At 46.4% G+C, this 18439-nt stretch overlaps 1 protein-coding gene across 3 annotated transcripts in view; it reads left to right on the top strand.

The window, feature by feature from the left end:
- The first annotated feature begins 354 nt into the window (after positions 1–354).
- LOC115526469 (golgin subfamily A member 6-like protein 2) overlaps positions 355–18439 on the top strand; it is a 33698-nt gene continuing 15613 nt past the window's right edge. For all 3 annotated transcript variants that reach the window (XM_032594928.1, XM_032594927.1, XM_032594926.1), the window contains exons 1-2: positions 355–1987; positions 8065–8341. In XM_032594928.1, coding sequence (XP_032450819.1) covers positions 363–1424 — 1062 coding nt within the window. In that variant the 5' untranslated portion in view covers positions 355–362 and the 3' untranslated portion in view covers positions 1425–1987; positions 8065–8341. The remainder of the gene's footprint in view (positions 1988–8064; positions 8342–18439) is intronic.

Here is an 18439-nt window from a genome sequence, read left to right as displayed (position 1 = left end):
CTGTCGTTCCTGTGCTTGGCCCCAGCTTTTAAGGGGGCAGCGCGGGACCGAGAGGGCCGGGAATCGGCGACGGCGTGGGGGCCGGGGTCGGGGGTTCTGGGGTTGCGGAGGCCTCGTGCCACGTCAGCCCCCGCCCCCAGGCTGGCAGTGAGCCGCGCGCCGCAGCTCCGGGCCGCGGCGCCAACGGCCTCGCGCGATCTGCGCGTGCGCACTAGCTCAGTCGCGCGCCCTCCAGGCGGTGGGCAAGGCGGCGGGCTAGTGGGCAAGGGTGGTAGGGTGGCAGGGTGGGAGGGTGGGGGAGGGCTGGGGGAGGGAATGGGGAGCAGGGGTGGGTGGTGGGCCAGGGACGAGGGTGAGGGGTAATGTCTGTGGAGAAAGGGGTTCCGTTAGACTCTTCGCTCTGGGGTATGAGGGATGTGCGGGGTAAGCAGCCCAGAGCAGTGAGGGGACGCGGCAAGGCCCGAGGCCAGGCCCGGGGTCACGGGCGGTCGCACCTGGAGCCAGGAAGCAGAGGGGCGCAGATTCAGCGAGAAAAATTGTGGGTGCCCTGGAACGGGCTCGTTGTGATCGGGAAGAGAATGGAGCTCCTGGGTAGAAATACACAAAAGCCTAGGATGTGGGGCCCCAAGCTTGACTCTGAGAGCTGGAGACTGGACGGTGTGGAAAAGAGGGTCTTGAAAGAGAAGTCAGGCCAGAGTCAGGAAAGGATGGATGTGAAGCTACTGCCCAGTGTAGCAGGTGCATCACAGGCTTCAGCAGGTTTGGGGAAAAGCAGCCCAAGGGAGATGTGGGGAAAGCAAGAAATCAGAGGCAAAATAGGCACTGAATCTGAAGGTGCAGGCACTACAGCAGGGTCTAGGATGGGGTCTGGTTTTAAAGACAGGTTGAAGGTTACTGGGGTACGGACCAGCGGAGAGGACTTGAGATCCAGGGGATATACACTAGGGCAGAATGAGGAGGAGCTGAGGTCTGGTGGAGAGAAGTTGAGGTCAAGTAGAGAGAGGCTGAGGTCAAGTGGAGAGAACCAGGGATCCCAGGGAGAGAAGCTGGGAACTAGTGGAGAGGATTTGAGATCCACTGGAGATAAACTGCAGTCAAGTGCAGAAAAGCTGGGGCCTAGTGGGGAGGATTTGAGATCCACTGGAGATAAACTGCAGTCAAGTGCAGAAAAGCTGGGGCCTAGTGGAGAGAAGCTGGAGGATTCAGGAATGGGGAGCGTAAATGAAGAGAGTATTGAAAGGTTGATAGAAGTTACTGGTGCTGAGATGGAAATTCCTGTTGAAAGAGTGGAAGGGAATGATGAGCTTGAAGGGGCTAAGGAGGCGGGAATTGAGGAGGATGTCTTGGATGGGGTGAATGATATTGCTGATGAATCTGTTTCCGTGGAAGAGAAAGAGGTTATAGGTGAAGGTAGTGGTGAATGAGGCAGATGAAGGACTGAAGCTAAAGAAAGAAAGGGAAGCAGATAGAGGAAGTGTTGCAAGTCAAAAAGGAGACATTAGAGCCAAGCAGAGCATTATTGACCCTGAAGAAGTAAACACGAGAGAGGAAAGGAGAGCACGGGAATGAAGAGCTTCTGGGGTTGAAGGTGGAGGCCAGGGCCAATGGAAACAAGGGTGAGAAAAAGGGAAATGGGAACATTTTGAGGAGAAAGGAAAGATCTGAAAATGTGTTGGTCAGTAGAGGACAAGTGGAGATTGGTTTCTTGGAGAAGAGCTGTGACTTGTAGGGAAATGTTTGAGAAGGGGATTTGGGACGGGCTAGAAGATTTCATTTAATGTGTGATTGGGTTTACGAGATCCAGAAGAATGCATAGTGATAAAAATGGAAAATTACAGAAGGACAAAGGATAGGTAATGGAGGTTGTGAAGGAAGAAGCAAGCTGGAGCGAGCAAAGAAAACTTCTCAAAGAGGATCCTGAAGAAGAATGAGGGGCTCCAAAGTGACCAAGGCAAGAGCAAAGAAAATGAGGGAAGAAAAAAAAAAAGTAAGAAGTCAAATCCCATCATAATGATTATGTTTGTTGGGTTTGAAAGTTATTTCCTTTACTCTTTCTATAATGTATGCCCTCCCATGTAAGCCAGTTTTGCAATGTGATGGGACAGGCCTCTTGCAGGGCCCCGTACATCTGGACCAGGCTCATCCTCATGGATCTTCCGTCTAACTAGCCCCCAGATGTATCCAGAATAATTGCTGGCCTCCACTATTTCAGTCACTTCACCATGATCACCATTTCCATGGGTTTCCCTCCCCTTCGCACATCAAATTCGAGTTGCTCATACTCAATTTGAAGTTACCTCAACTATTTGTGTTATTATTGTTTCCATTTTTGACCCATGTTATATATATATAATACACGTTATATATGTGTATATACATTATATATGACATATACGCATTGTATGTATATACACATATATAATGATATACATTATATATCATGTATATCATATATATTTATGTATAAATATATATATATATATTTTTTTTTTGAGAGAGAGAGAGAGAGAGAAAGTGCAAGTGGGGGGGTGGGGAGAGGGGCAGAGGGAAACACAGAGAATCCCAGGCAGGCTCCACACTCAGTGTGGAGCCCAACTCGGGGCTTGATCCCACAACCCTGGGATCGTGACCTGAGCTAAAATCAAGAGCCGGACACTCAACCAACCGAACCATCCAGGCGCCACTCCCATCTTTGGCTTTTATTTGCTCATCTAATCACGTGGACTTTTCCTCTTGTGTCAGTCTCCTTTGGGGCTTTCTTTTATGACTTCCACATGCCATCCATCATCCACTGTCATCCCAGGGAAGAGAGGACCCCCTGAGTGCCTGCTGTCACGACATCAGTGTCAAAACTTAGGTTCGTAGGTCGTGTTTTTCTCTTGGATAGGGATGTAAGGAGATGACAGAAAGCAGCCATGGAGTGTTAGGATGAAAGAAATATTTCACCCTTTTCCTCCATATACTTTTATTCATTCATTTACTTACTTATTTTTAATGTAATTTTTTTAAGTTTCTTTATTTTTTTGACAGAGATAGAGAGTGAGCGGGGAGGTGGCAGAGAGAGGGGGGAGGCAGAGAATCCCAAGCAGGATCCGTGCTGTCAGCGCAGAGCCTGACGTGGGGCTTGAATTCACGAACGTTGAGATCATGACCTGAGCGAGAACCAAGAGTTGGACGCTTAACCAACTGAGCCACCCAGGAGCCCCACCTCCATGTACTTTTAAAAGTCTGTAATATTTCCGAGGAGTAGAAACTTCACCATATCATAAGTATCATGACACAAATTTAGAATAGACTCATGTTTTTATTTTGTTTAATATTTTATTTTTGAAAGAAAGAGAGAGAGAACACAAATAGAGGAGGGGCAGAGGGAGACACAGAATCCGAAGCAGGCTCCAGGCACTGAGTTGTCAGCACAGAGCCAGAAGCCCGATGTGGGGCTCGAACTCACGAACCGTGAGATGAACAGAGCCAAAGTTGGACACTTGACCGACTGAGCCACCCAGGTACCCCTAAATTGTTCATTTTTTACATACCCTTTGCTAATTTTCTGCCAAGTTTCCAAAAGATCTGTAAAGCCCATGTCATAGTTTTGTTCATATAGTCAAACCTAATAGATAATTTATTAATTTCACTTTTTTTTCCCAGCAATTTCCTTCTCTGAGTCCTTTGTCGTCTGGGTCTGAGGTAGAGTGGCTCTGTTCCAGGCTTCCTCCACAGCTACTTTCCTGGACTTCTTAACCCTTCTCTCTGTTCTTCTGTGTTGGATCTCCTACTGCTTGGATCTTAGATCTTCTCCCTCTCTCTTGTTTTACAGACTTATTTTGGTCAACCACATCCTCTAATAGCTTCCAGAGATGGATATGACCTGTTTTTCTTCCGTATATGAATTACCTGTTTTCTACCACTCTGACGGGTCAGCCTGCCCTCTTGTCTCATTTTCTGTGCTTCTACTATAGGACATTGGAGCCTGGTTAGGGCTCTTATCTTTTTTTCTATTCTTGTCCCTCTTTTTTTATTCTACTCTCTGGACAGTGTCATTAACTTTACCTTCTTATCCTTTCTATTGAGGGTTTTTTTTTTTTTTTTAATTTCGATTCTCTTGTTCACTGATTGTTTCTTTTTTTATATAGCATTTCTGTTTTTATTTCATGTACATGTTCTCTTAGCTCTCCAAGGAGGAACTTTCCTGTTTCTAATTGTTCTGTTTTTCTTATTGTTTCCTTTGAATTCTTCTCCCCCCACCACCTTTTCTGGTGTGTGTGTGTGTGTGTGTGTGTGTGTGTGTGTGTGTGAAGTTTTCCTCAAATGTTTGATCTTATTCCGTGTGCACAGATGGGGCTTGTTAATTGACGGTCTTCATTCTTTATGGTTTTTACTGTATTTATCCCTTTATTTTCATCTTGGTGAGGTTTGGAGTTAAACATTGTGTGTTCAGTCTGCCATGTTTGACAAAAAGTCTCCTCCAATACATTTTGATTATTCTTTTTTTTAATTTTATTTTTTATTTTTTTTTAAGTTTACATCCAAATTAGTTAGCATATAGTGCAACAATGATTTCAGGAGTAGGTTCCTTAGTGCCCCTGACCCATTTAGCCCATCCCCCCTCCCACAACCCCTCCAGTAACCCTCTGTTCTCCATATTTATGAGTCTCTTATGCTTTGTCCCCCTCCCTGTTTTTATATTATTTTTGTTTCCCTTCCCTGATGTTCATCTGTTTTGTCTCTTAAAGTCCTCATATGAGTGAAGTCATATGATTTTTGTCTTTCTCTGACTGACTAATTTCACTTAGCACAATACCCTCCAGTTCCATCCACATAGTTGCAAATGGCAAGATGTCATTCTTTTTGACTGCCGAGTGATACTCGATTGTATATACATACGACATCTTCTTTATCCATTCATCCATCGATGGACGTTTGGGCTCTTTCCATACTTTGGCTATTGTTGATAGTGCTGCTGTAAACATTGGGATGCATGTGTCCCTTCGAAACAGCACACCTGTATCCCTTGGATAAATACCTCGTAGTGCAATTGCTGGGTCATAGGGTAGTTCTATTTTTAGTTTTTTGAGGAACCTCCACACTGTTTTCTAGAGTGGCTGCACCAGCTTGCATTCCCATACATTTTGATTATTCTTAATTGAATTTTCAAGTGTAACCCTGATTTTCATCTTGAAGGTAACTTACTATTTCCTTTATGAATTTTCCTGGGTCAAAGTGACTAACATAGTGAACAAATAAACCTCAGCACACAGCAAAGTACTAGATCAGTTATTATAAACATGCTGTAATTGCTCTCATCTTAAAAAAACAACAACGCATCTTAAACCTGTTATCTCATCTTTAAAACAACACAAAGCCTCTCTTGACCACACACATATTCCCCTCTGGCTACTGCCCCACTTTCCTGGTTCCCTGTGGTAGGCACAAAAGTGGCCCCTCAAAGATATACTCACTTCCTGATCCCAGGAACCTGTGCATATAGCCTCATATGACAGAAGGGTGAATATTAGTTGACATGGCAAAAGATATGATTAAGTTACAGATCTTGAAAGGGGGAGCTTATGCTAGATCATCTGGGTGAGCCCTAAATGCCATCACAAGCATCCTTATAAGAAAGAGACAAAGGAGATCAGACACAGAGAAGAGGAGGCGGCCATGTGAGCCCAAAGCCAGAGGCAGGAATGATTCGGCCACCAGCAGTTGGAACAGCAAAGAATGGATTCTCCCTCAGAGCCTCTGGAGAGTGTGTGGCCCTTGCCAAGGCCTTGATTTTGGACTTTTGGCCTCCAGAACTCTAGTCTCCAGAGGCAATAAATTTCTGTTCTTCTAAGCCATGCAGCTTGCGGTAATTTTTTACAGCAGCTCTAGGAAACTAATACATTCCCTTCACAGCAGGATTCCTCCAAATAGTTGTTTACCCTTTTTCTAATCTTCTCCCTTCCTTTTTATCCAGCTGTTTATATTGGACTTTTAAAAATATACAGAAAAGTTGAAAGTTTAGAGCAACTAACTATTCTTTGCCTGGATTTAACAGTTGGTAATAGTTTGCCCTGTTGTGCTTTGTCAGTACCTCACGGATCTCCTAAGAATGAAGACATTCTCCTCCAGGGGCACCTGGGGGGCTCAGTCAGTTAAGTGTGGGCCTCTTGATTTCAGCTCACGTCATGATCTCACTGTTCATCGTGAGTTTGAGCCTGATGCTGCTCTCTGAGCTGACGGCCCAGAGCCTGCTTGGGATTCTCTCCCTCTCTCTCTGCCCCTCCCCAACTTGAGGTCTCTCTCTCTCTCTCTCTCTCTCCCCTCAAGATAAATAAATAGGGGTGCCTGGGTGGCTCAGTCGGTTAAGCCTCTGACTTCAGCTCAGGTCATGATCTCGCGGTTTGTGGGTTTGAGCCCCGTGTCGGGCTCTGTGCTGACAGCTTAGAGACTGGAGCCTGTTTCGGATTCTGTGTCTCCCTCTCTCTCTCTCAAAAATAAATAAACATTAAAAAAAAATTTTAAGATAAGTAAATAAACTTTAAAAAGTTAAACAAAGACATTTTCCTCCATATCCACAACACCTAAGTAAATTAAAACATTTTAAATTTAATAAATTAAAAATTAAGAATAATTCTCTAAAAGCATCTAATACTCAATCTATATTTAAATTTCCTTCCAAATAAAATAAAATAAAATAAAATAAAATAAAATAAAATAAAAATGTCCTTCCTTGTCCCCAAAAGATCTTTTATAACCTTTTTTCCTTGACCCAAGCATGCATTCAGGGCTAATGTATTGAATGTGTTTGTTAACTCGTTTTAATCTACATTAATTTCCTCTCATTTTGTTTTTAACAGCTTTGACTTTTTAAAGAATTTAAGCCTGTTTTCTTAGATGTCTAGCATTCTGGATTTGTCTAGTTGTGTCCAGATGGCATCATTTAGTTCATTCTTCTATCCACTGTAGTTCTCATGTGCTAGAAGTTGGAGCCATAGGCCCTGGTTTCTTTCTCTGTAGCACTTATCACCTCTGACTCAGAATTTTCCTTCTGTCCTTTTTTTATTATCATCTCTCCCCAGTAGAATATAAGCCCCATGAGGGAATCAATGTGTGCCTGCTGGGTTCCCTGTTCTAGTCTGCTGTCTAACCAACACATAGTAGGCACTCAGCATGTGTTTGTGATATGAACTAAAGTCATATTAAGTGACTTTACCTGTGTCAATACTATTTAACATCTAATGGGAAATTGCTAGAATAATTTACCCCGTTCCTTAGAATAAATCACATTTTTTGAGGCCTCAAATGCCTGAAAATATCTTTATTCCATATTTGAGGTTTGTCTAGGTATAGAATTTTCCCTCGGTGGTTTGAAGACATGCCCCTTTGTGTTCTTCCTTCACTCATGGCCATTGAGAGTCCACATCCATTTTCGTGCTTGAGCCATTGCACATGAGCCGGCGATCTGTATATGTGGTGTTTTCTTCTCCTTGCCTCTGTTATTTCTGCTAATTTACTGTCAGACGTTTATAGCTTGCTTATCCTTCTATTCTCTAGGAACTCTGATCCCATAGTTGGACAATAAAATAGACATAGTTGGTGTGGGCAAAATTGTAAAGATAAGCTACAGAAGGCTCAGCCCTAGAAGTAGGATCTTTTTGCAAGTGGTGACAGCTAACATTTCCTGAATTCTTCTGATAATCTGAATAATTTCATAGGCACCATGCGAAGCACTTTACATGCTCCCTGTCATTTCATCCTTCCAACAACTAACTCTCTGAGACGGGAACTATTACCGTGTCAACTCCACTGGGTAGAAACTGCCAGGGCCATGCCCTGAGCCCACAGCTGCACTGGAAGCCACCCTGATGATCTACCCCCTCTGTTCCTACGAGACAAGGCCTGCTACTGGGTTTCCCAGCCCGCCAAAGCAGGGTCTGCGATCCTGCCCTGGGGGCGGGGAATGAGGCGGGGCAGCAGCCCGGTCCAGCTCTTCAGTGAGGCCTGTTGAACGAGTGCTTCGGTGGCAAGTTTTAAAGAACATAAATGCCAAAAAGCAGTGATGTTTATTTTCTTTCCCAGATCTCTGCCTTCCCAAGATCCTCTGCTCCTAGCCTCGTCTGGTGATTCTCTGAGCACCGAGAAGTTGTTGCCTCTCTTAAAGGAGGCCCACACAGGCACGAGGTCAGGACAGTTGTGTGGGGCTCTCCAACTGCACTGCACAATATATAAATGACGAAGGAAATAATCAGACCTGTTCTTTGGATGGATTACATTTTCTCCTGGGACACCAGATGCATTCCACTGAGGCCACAGAAAGGAAAAGGATTGAGACGCCACGACAAACGGAGGCCACCTTGTAAGTGCCGATATTTTCAATCATCTAGATAGCTGGAACTTTATAGATGTAATATCCTTTAAAATTAACCAAAATGCACACATTTGAGGGCATCGAGGCTCTCGAGTGATTTTATGTATCTCTATTATCCTGTTCTTTCTTTGCATATTTGCCAAAGATCCTGTTTCTTGCAACGGGATGTGTTAAAAATGACTTTATGAAAAAGAAAATGACTTTATGGTTTGTCTTGTGTTTAAATGCCCCCCTTTGCCGGTCCCATTAATTCATTCAGCAAACACTGAACACTTACTGTGTGCCAGCTGGGAATGCAACAAATGTGAAGGACCAGGTTCTTGGCCTTGGCCACCTGTCTCTTGTTGACACAGACCTCTCAACACGTAGATGTCCGTGCACTGTGAGGCGGGCGAGGAGGGCGCTATGTGCTAAGAGTGGTGTAACTGCAGAAGGGGGAGGGCCTGGCCTTGCGGCTGGTGGCGGGGGGCAATCAGAGAAGCCTTCCTCGTGGAGGTGACCACTTGGGGCTGGACTTAGACGGGTGAGAAGGGGTCCACACTGGGTGAGGAGAGGACAAGCAAACATTCTCAGAAAGAAGATTGCTGAGGACAGTGACTGGGGACTGCATGGCTCAGTCAGGAGAGGAGAACAGTCATTTGGTGCAGCGGGAGCAGAGAGAGTATTATAGAGACTGGCACACTCTGGAAAACAGTATGGGAGGTTCCTCAAGAAATCAAAACTAGAACTACCCTACGACCCAGCAATGGCACTGCTAGGTATTTATCCAAGGGATACAGGTGCTAGGTACCTAGAAATGGCGCTAGGTATTTATCCAAGGGATACAGGTGTGCTGTTTCGAAGGGACACATGTACCCCCATGTTCATAGCACGATCGACAACAGCCAAAGTATGGAAAGAGCCCAAATGTCCACCGATGGATGAATGGATAAAGAAGATGTGGTATATCTATACAATGGAGTATTACTCGGCAATCAAAAAGAATGATATCTTGCCATTTGCAACTACGTGGATGGAACTGGAGGGTATTATGCTAAGTGAAATTAGTCAGAGAGAAATATCATGTGACTTCACTCATATGAAGACTTTAAGAGACAAAACAGATGAACATCAGGGAAGGGCAACAAAAATAATATAAAAACAGGGAGGGGGACAAGACAGAAGAGACTCATAAATGTGGAGAACAAACTGAGGGTTACTGGAGGGGTTGTGGGAGGGGGGAGGGGCTCAATGGGTCAGGGGCATTAAGGAATCTACTCTTGAAATCACTGTTGCACTATATGCTAACTAACTTGGAGGTAAATTTAAAAAAATAAAATAAAATAAAATGATAGAGACTGGCAGGATGTGAGCTTGGCATAGCCTGGGGACAGCCTTGAATGCAGGGTTAAGGAAGTTAGCCTTTGCTCTGTAGGCGACAGGGAGAATGACACCATGAGATCTTTGCTTTACATGGCTTACCAAGCTGAGAGATGTAATCAACAGGGTGCAGCATCAGGGGGGCTCAGAGTGGAGCACTGAGTAGGTGCTCAATAAAGCGGGAGATATGATTATTAAATCATTAGAATGAACAGTTCAAGGGGCACCTGGATCATCTGACTTAGCTCAGGTCATGATCTTCCGGTTCATGGGTTTGAGCCCCATGTCAGGTTCTATTGCTGACAGCTCAGAGCCTAGAGCCTGCTTCGGATTCTGTGTCTCCCTCTCCCTGCCCCTCCCCTGCTCATGCTCTGTCTCTCTCTCTCTCTCAGAAATAAACCTTGGTGTGCCTGGGTGGCTCAGCCAGTTAAGCACCCAACTTCGCTCAGGTCATGATCTCACAGTTTGTGAGTTCAAGCCCCATGTCAGGCTCTGTGCTGACAGCTCAGAGCCTGGAGCTTGCTTTGGATTCTGTGTCTCCCTCTCCCTCTTCCCCTTCCCCGCTCGTGCTGTCTCTCTCTCTCAAAAATAAGCAAACATTAATAAAATAATAAAATAAAATAAAATAAACCTTAAAAAATATTTAAAAAAAGGCGCCTGGGTGGCGCAGCCGGTTAAGCGTCCGACATCAGCCAGGTCACGATCTCACGGTCCGTGAGTTCGAGCCCCGAGTCAGGTTCTGGGCTGATGGCTCGGAGCCTGGAGCCTGTTTCCGATTCTGTGTCTCCCTCTCTCTCTGCCCCTCCCCCGCTCATGCTCTGTCTCTCTCTGTCCCAAAAATAAATAAACGTTGAAAAAAAAAATTAAAAAAAAATATTTAAAAAAAAAGAATGAACAGTTCGAGGTAGAGAGGTCAAGGCTATGAACTAAAGCAGAGAAAGTGGGGACAAAAACCAGAGGATAGATTGGAGAGGGTTTTAGAAGTCCTGTTGAACAGGATTGCTAATGAATTGTGAATGGCTGGTGAGGAGGGAGGCACCACACTTAGGGATAGCAGTAGCTGACTCCGTATCATCCGGTGCTTACTCTGTAGTTAGGCACTTTGCCCTAACTCATTTCATTTAATCCCATAATAGCCATAATAGCCCTATTAGAGGGATTGTATTACTATTCGCATTTTGTAGGAGAGGAAGTTGGAGCCTGGAGTGTTCCACCAAGGTGACAAGGCAGGTATAGTGTGGGTAGTGGTTAGGATTTGAACCCAAGAGAATAGCTTCAGCAGCTGACTGAATTTCGGGACCAGCCGATTGGGATGTGAAGTGACCACTTCAGAAAGCAATTACGCAAGGGGCAGATTAGGGCCTAGAGCCCGCTGAACCCACCTTCTGCCCCCCCCAGAGCTCACAGACAGGCCGCTGGGTACCCCATCAGGCCATAGCCGTATTGTGTTTGTCTTACAGAATATTTTTAAAAACATTTTTAGAACTGATTGCTAATGTTAAAAAAAATCTAGAGAGTCACATTAAAGCCTGCTGGATTATTTTTATTATTATTATTAATTTAAATATTTTATTTTTTTATTTTTTAAGTTTTTTTTTTTTTAACATTTATTCATTTTTGAGAGTGAGACAGACAGAGCATGAATGGGGGAGGGGCAGAGAGAGAGGGAGACCCAGAATCCGAAGCAGGCTCCAGGCTCCGAGCTGTCAGCACAGCACCCGACGCGGGGCTTGAACTCACAGACTCCGAGATCATGACCTGAGCTGAAGTCGGACGCTTAACCGACTGAGCCACCCAGGCACCCATTTTGTTTATTTTAGAGAGAGAGAGAGAGAGAGAGAGAGGGTGCAAGTAGGGGAGAGGGGCAAAGGGAGAGAGAGAGAATCTTAAGCAGGCTCCATGCTCAGCGCAGAGTCCGAAGCAGAGCTCAGTCCCACGACCCTGGGATCATGTCCTCGGCCAAAATCGAGAGCCGGCTGCTCAACCGACTGAGCCAGCCAGGGTCCCCAGCCTTGATTATCTTGAAAAGTGAGAAAATCTGGCCATAGTGGGCCCATATAGCAACCCTTGCTGCCTATTCTGTGTTTCCTTCAGCTGGGACCTGTGCTCTCCCGTTGGCCAGAGCTCACCGGCCTGGGGTCCCTGCCCACCTCCACGGGTGCCGGAGTTTGCATCCCTCGGCCACAAGCTGGTCCAGTCTGATGTGAGGCTGTTTTTGTGCATTTCATCCTGTGTCAAGCCCAGGCCTCCACTGACGGTTAAATTCTCCTTTTGAACTTCAGGGAATATAAGATAAAAACAAACAACACGTTTTGCTTTGTTTGTTTTTTCCCTTCATGCTGTGGGAATTGAGAAAAAATAATTACTCATCCACACTTGAATGCCCACAGGAGGAGGGCCACGTACAGGCAGTGTGGGACAAAAGTGAACGGTCACAGTTCCTGAAACCAGCACCAGGTGAAAGGAAATCTCAGTCGTGCCGTGGAAAACAGCAGATGTAATGGCAGCTATACAAATCATGCCGTGACTTCTTTCTGTTGAATTTGTTCGGAACTTAATAATTTGCCTGAGTTTTGAACTGGCTTCTTTGGGCATGTTACAAGGAAGCTTTGGAGGAAAATACGTGTGCACGTATGGATGTGTGTGAGGCGTGCGTGGGCCATAGCTTACACTCCGTAGCTCGGGATTCTCTGCAGAAGTTGGATTTCAAAATTTTATTTTAAAATTTTTATGATTTATTCAAGATTTGAAAAGATGTTTCTGTACCACTAAGTTAAAATGTGAGGCACAGGGCGGCAAACATGTTCCCATATTAAATATTTTTGTTTAATTTTTTTTTAACGTTTATTTATTTTTGAGACAGAGAGAGACAGAGCATGAATGGGGGAGGGTCAGAGAGAGAGGGAGACACAGAATCCGAAACGGGCTCCAGGCTCTGAGCAGTCAGCACAGAGCCCGATGCGGGGCTCGAACTCACGGACCGTGAGATCGTGACCTGGCTGAAGTCGGACGCTTAACCAACTGAGCCACCCGGGTGCCCCCCCCCCCCATATTAAATATTTTGTTGCACCAAAGGTGTAACCATTCCCGCAGCAGCGGTCAGCTTGGATACATGATGGATTTTATGCTTGTGTGGTTGTCTGCAAGTCGTAAGCTGCACTCGGAGACACGGGTTCAAATGAGAAATAGAGCTGACGTCAGAGTTGTAGGAGTTTGACTCCTAATCTGTGTTGTTTGTAGTGACACCAGACAGTTTCCCCTCACGCCACCTGATTCAGGAACTGGAAGAAGGCAGCCGTTGCGGCTGGGCTGGAATGTCTCAGGCCACCGAGCACCATTCTGGGAGGGCCCCTGGGTCTCAGAGTTCACTGTCATCTCAAAAGGGTCGTCTGTTCTGTTAGACCACACCACCCCCACTCTCGAGAGGCCAGCCCCGCAAGCTTTCCCCCGGGGGGTTAGACGTGAGTGCACAGGTTCGAGGTGCAGATCAATCCGGTCTCTGGAGCCGTTCCTCCACAGATTACACCGGCTCCTGAGGTCACACTGCTGTGCCTTGGACTCTGACCCCTGCCTAGAGCATTCTTCTTCCTCCTCTCTTCCCTCCTCAGAGACTCCCTACGCCTGAGGTGCACACCCAGGGTGGGACCCGGGCGTGCGTTGCGGCCAATTCTTCCGTTTGACCAATTCTTCCATTCTTATCCGCGTCACTCGTCACTCGGAATCCGCTGTTCCTTATTGATATCATGTCGGTACTAGGTACTCAGCACCATGCTGACAGCCAGGGACACAACAGACGGGTGCCCTGCTCCTGGGGACAAGAGGAGCATGCAGGGACTCGCTCGTGAGCAAGGTGGCACTTGTCACAGGACTCGAACAACTGGTGTTTTATCTCAGCCACATTATAATTTCATTTCTGTTGTGAGGCCTAAAAAGCCTAGGCGCCCCAGAAGATCAGCCAGGCGCGTGGTAAAATTCTGCTTCTTCCTTCATTTACCAAATATTTGCTAAACACCCATTACTTGTCAGGCGCTGTGCGGGATGTCAGGATTATAACAGAGGACAGAACTGACACATTTGTCACTTGGAACTTGCGCTGTCACAGAAGGTGACAGAAAAAAAAAAAACAACTGTGTCAATATGTAACCTGAGCTAAGAATTTTGGAGAAAAACCAAGCAGGGTAAGGGAGAGAGAATGACCTGAGGCAGCAGTGAGGGGCCTGCGCTTTTAGACACAGTATGTAGGAAGGCCTTTCCGATGAGGTGACTCCTGAAGCAGGGCCCAGAAGGAGGGGAGGGAGAAGCAGCTGTTTGGAGGAAGTCCTTCCCCGGGTGAGGGGGGTGGGGGTGCGGGGAGGACTCCCCAGTGGCAAGTGGCCTGGCCTTTTTGAGAAATCAGAAGTCACCAGCTGAACTCCTGCCCCCGCCGTTTCCTCGTCCGCGAGTCCATAGGCTAGTTGGGAGGAACAGACAAAATCATTTACGGAAATATCTATGTCAACCGTCAGGCACTGTGTAAAAAGTTACTGTCTTTGTGTTGACTTTACCCGGCTTTTGTAGAGTGTCTAAATCGTCAGGATTGTAATTATTATATTACAGTTCTGCCCTTTCATTTTTTGTATTGTCGTGGTGAAATTCACCTAACATGTAATTATCCCCCATAAAGCGTGTACTCCAGCGGCATTTAGTCCATTCGTTCTGCGTGCACCCACCATCCCTGACTACTTTCAGACTTTTTCATCATCCTGTTCTTAAGATTTTCAGATTCGTTTATGCAGCCCCTCTTGAAAAAAGCCTTTCCCCCCATATCTGACTTTGTCCGTTCCGGTTCTGGCTGGCCTTCCCCAGTTCCTATGACTCCTCCGTGTGTTTATTCAACAGCTATTTATCGAGCAGCTACTGTGCGACGGGCACCAGGCTAGGTCGGTACTAAGGATATAGCGGGGACAAAGGACACACAGGCCTTCACTTAGGGGACTCGTAATCTAGTGGGGATTTAGGCTCTGAACATGTAATTACCAGGAAATTGATTTAAATTGGATCAATGCTTATAAGAAAAAAGTGCTCTGAAAATTGTGTTGAAAACATTTGTGGAGTTATAAAAGCTACTAGAAGTGAGAAGTTTAATAGCTACTAGCTACTAAAGCTCAGGCTAGCATAACCGTATTGTTCTTAGTTCAGAGACACTGGAAAGAAAGATCACCTCCGGGAAGTGACCTGGATTGTGTTAGCACAGAGTGGGAAGGCAGGGGCTGAGGTCAGAGCGGTGACGTCTCATTCATTTCCTCCTGCTATCAGTCTGTTGAGATACCCGGCGACAGATAGTGTTACCATTGCTCCCGTTTTGTAGACGTGGAAACTGAGGCGTAGAAGGGCGTGCCTTGCCTCGTGCCACCTGGTGGGGATTTTATTTCACTTTAGCCCTCCGTCTGGTAGAGCTGAAAAGCATTTTGTCCAATAGGGGTCAGTGCTGCACCTGACTGGGTTTAAGACCTGCTCTGTTGGTCAGGATCCACCCAGCCCACTTGGTGTGCTCCCAGCCTTCCAGGAGAGGGCACTGCTAGGCTGGCCTTGGAGTCACCTCACCAGAGCTCCTGGGTCCTGCCCTCCAGCGCCCCCGCCCCCAGACTCATGACCCAGCAAGCTCTCAGCTCCCCCAGGCCTTTTCTTGCACGCTCACGTGTGCGTCTGTGTTTTCCCAGATGATTGTTTCTTAATCACGCTACGGAATAACAAATCAGGGCTAGTAACCCAAGTTACCTCGAGTGACGAGCCAGGGAACACCAAAACGTAGGTACAGCCCCCTGGGCGGGGAGCCACAAAAACTGCTGGCGTGGTCCTCGTAGCCACGTGGTCCAGCAGAGCCACGGCAGTGCCCACGCTGCACGTCCGTCATGTAGGCGCAGTCGTCGGGTTTCTTTAGGCAAGGTGACCTGGCAGCGTTTCCACCCCACCCACAGCTAGTTTCGCTTTCCTAATGTTGTTAAAAAGTGCCTCCTAAACTGAAGTAGGGTGGTTGAACCCGTTCCAACATTTTACTTCATTTTCGAATGTGACCACTTGTTGGAGATCTCTTCCTTCTGGTGGGTCTCTTCCCTTTCTTCTCGGGAAGATGCCCGCGACTGTCCTCTTTGGCATTTGTCCAAAGTCCAGTTTCTAGTAGGTTTGGGGCTGTGGTTTAATTTTAACCATAAGAGCTTCTTTTAGAGTAATTACTTTTTAATCTGGAAAGAGCCAGTTTGTTACAGAACAATAACACCTCCTTCCTGGAACCAGTAGACAGAGTTATGTTCATTTACGGCTGATATGTCTTTTTTTTTTTTTTAATTTTTTAAACATTTATTCATTTTTGAGAGACAGAGCGCAAGTGGGGGTGGGGCAGAGAGAGAGGGAGACACGGAATCTGAAGCAGGCTCCAGCCTCTGAGCTGTCAGCACAGAGCCTGACACGGGGCTTGAACTCACGAACCGTGAGATCATGACCTGAGCGGAAGTCAGATGCTTAATCGGCTGAGCCACCCAGGCGCCCCTGATATATTTCTTTTTAAAAGGGGAGACTGATTTGAAAAGGGGGAAATGAAAACTGTGGATAGGGCAGTTTGAAGGACTGTTTGAATGTCTGCTCTAATCAAGGCTGTAAACACCGGGTGTCTTGACAGTGGGCTTGGGAGAGCACCCAGGGACCAAATGATTTAGAGGCCCCTGAGCAGGCCCTGGAAGGAATGCAGCAGAAAACGGCTTTTGAGAGCTGTCCTGTGGGCAGCCTTGTGGCGTTCGGTTTTCTGGGACAATCTCCGTTTCTGAGACCGAAGATACACTGGCCGTTCGCCAGGTCATGCATCAGATGGCCACCAATTCTTGGTTCTGAAATGTGGTCACCAGAGAGGCCTGTGAGCCGTGACAGGCGTTATCTCCTTAGCAATGACCTTACCCAGGCAGTGAAGCAGAGCTGGGATCCCCAGGGCACCGGTGAGGGTACTTCCAATTCCTCTTTCACCTATGATGCAGGTCCTTTGGTAATAATGACTTGTATCTGTAGGACATTAAAGATTTTGAGGCAGAAAGACAGAAATTGGTAATCAACCCTTTTGCGGTTTAGGTGGCAAACCTCTTCTTTGGAAATTCAAAAAAAAAAAAAAACCCACAAAGATGAAAAGAATATAGAATATGCAACGGAGACCAGTTCTAGAAAAAATTCTTTATGCCATTCTGAGCTAAGGCAAACAAATTTGGGAAGACTTCCTCGTTTTACAGAAGGAGTTTTTTCACTTCACCAGAGATTCACACTCGGATTTATTTAAATATGAAGCTCTTCTAGAGCATTTGAGTAGGAGGGAGGACAGACACACTGGAGGCTAACTTTCAAAAGCTGTTACCAGTGGGAGATGAGTCTTAAATGAAAAAGTGTCTGGTTGCCCAGTGAGTCAGTAAGGGCTGAGGCTTCCACTTAGAAAAATCTGACCTTGCACAGACTCTTTCAAGGGCAGGAGCGGAAAGCCAGGAACGGCCGTGCTGGCCTGATTGGTCCCACAGCAGCTCCTGAAGGCAGAGGCTGTGGCTTTCATAACTCCTCACTGCTGGGGCCCCTGGTTCAGAACACTCAGTGAATATCCGACCAACACATTTATTGGTTAGATTTGACGCTTGTAAGGAGAAAGATCTTGCGATCTGATCCAGCACAGAATCGGAGCCGGGTGCTTCCCACTTCTCTTGCCTCTGCATGAGTCCTGAAGAAGAAGAGGAAAAGTGCAAGTTTCATGTGCCCAGAGGAAAAAATTCATACAGAGATGAATTGGAAAAAAAAAAAAAAAAGGAAAAGAAATAAAGCCGAGCTAATCTGGGAGTTTGATCACTACTGAGAAGGAGTTTTTGTTTCGTCATTCAGTTTCTAGCACGGCCTCCAGCTCAGACCTGTGCAGCCAAGTCTCACGAAGCTCCTTCCCTGCTCGGGCCTTCTCCCTGCCCCCTGGGCTCAGTTACTCATTTGGACCTGGGCTGCTACACCCCAAGGCACCCCTCTTTCCTGAATCCTCCCCCACGCACCTACCAAAGGCAGAGGGGCTAGGGTGGCACTCTCAGGGAGGTGCTAGGCTTCCCGAATGGTGCCATCACCCCCTAGGAAGGACTTCTACTTGGTGATGCCCTGGAGGAGCCCTGGGAGGTAACCGGTTGGGCACTGATTCAGTTGGAAGAGAGCTCAGAGGAAGATGCTTAACTGGAGGAAATAAGGGCGCCTGGGTGGCTCAGTCGGTTGAGCGTCCGACTTCAACTCAGGTCACGATATCGCGGTCCGTGGGTTCGAGCCCCGCATCAGGCTCTGAGCTGATGGCTCAGAGCCTGGAGCCTGCTTCAGATTCTGTGTCTCCCTCTCTCTCTGCCCCTCCCCCGTTCATGCTCTGTCTCTCTCTGTCTCAAAAATAAATAAATGTTAAAAATAAATAAATAACTGGAGGAAATAAGTCAGCCCAGGGAAGGATGGGTCTGTGTCTCCCACTGGTTTGGGGGTAGGAGGGTAGAATCAGGAACTTTTGCACCATGAATTCCTAGAATGTTATGATGATTTTTCTAAGATTCTCTTATCTTTTTATTATTTATTTATTATTATTTTTTAACTGTTTATTATTTTTTGAGAGAGAGAGAGACAGAGACAGAGCTTGAGCAGGGGAGGGGCAGAGAGAGAGGAAGATACAGAATCCGAAGCAGGCTCCAGGCTCTGAGCTGTCAGCACAGA

The sequence above is a fragment of the Lynx canadensis genome, chromosome D1 (genome assembly GCF_007474595.2).
Source record: "Lynx canadensis isolate LIC74 chromosome D1, mLynCan4.pri.v2, whole genome shotgun sequence".
In the NCBI taxonomy this organism is placed as follows: domain Eukaryota; kingdom Metazoa; phylum Chordata; class Mammalia; order Carnivora; family Felidae; genus Lynx; species Lynx canadensis.
Note: the sequence above shows the minus strand (reverse complement) of the source record. Positions and strands in the feature narration are given on the sequence as shown.